The sequence below is a fragment of the Eurypyga helias genome, unplaced genomic scaffold (genome assembly GCF_000690775.1).
Source record: "Eurypyga helias isolate BGI_N326 unplaced genomic scaffold, ASM69077v1 scaffold26612, whole genome shotgun sequence".
In the NCBI taxonomy this organism is placed as follows: domain Eukaryota; kingdom Metazoa; phylum Chordata; class Aves; order Eurypygiformes; family Eurypygidae; genus Eurypyga; species Eurypyga helias.
In genome coordinates, this window is record NW_010238256.1 from 2,036 (window position 1) to 2,411 (window position 376).

General features: G+C 65.4%; 1 protein-coding gene across 1 annotated transcript in view; it reads right to left on the minus strand.

Annotated features, from left to right (window-relative positions):
* The window catches only part of LOC104506743 (disintegrin and metalloproteinase domain-containing protein 11-like), a gene marked incomplete at its 5' end in the record, with an annotated part of 2,047 nt that extends 1,885 nt beyond the window's left edge, over positions 1 to 162 (minus strand). Inside the window, one exon of the mRNA XM_010147794.1 lies at positions 78 to 162. Within this exon, the coding sequence (XP_010146096.1) occupies positions 78 to 162 (85 nt within the window). The remainder of the gene's footprint in view (positions 1 to 77) is intronic.
* Between the last annotated feature and the right edge of the window lie 214 nt (positions 163 to 376).

The window sequence follows — 376 nt, forward strand, 5'->3', positions numbered from 1 at the left end:
TGAGTCAGGAGCCAGAGGCCAACAAGGGTTTAGGGTCAAGCATCCCTGTCCCCTGCCCGATGTCCCCTGTCCCCTGCCTGTGTCCCCCACTAACCTGCCGCCGCCGCCGCAGCTTTGGTAAACCGCCCGTCAGGTGCTGGTTCAGCGCAGGGAAGAGGCAGCCTGGGGGGGAAGGGACAGAGCTGATGGGGTGCAGGATACGGGGCACCCGGGGCCACGGTCACTGTCGCTGGGCCTTGGGGATGAGGCTGGCTCTGCATGAAGGCTCACCCGGCGAGGTGCAGTTGGGGACACGCTGGACGACGTGCGGTTGAAGGCCCTGCCATGGGGAGACAAGTGTCACAGCCATGTGTAGCCATGCCACTGTGGAGGGGGT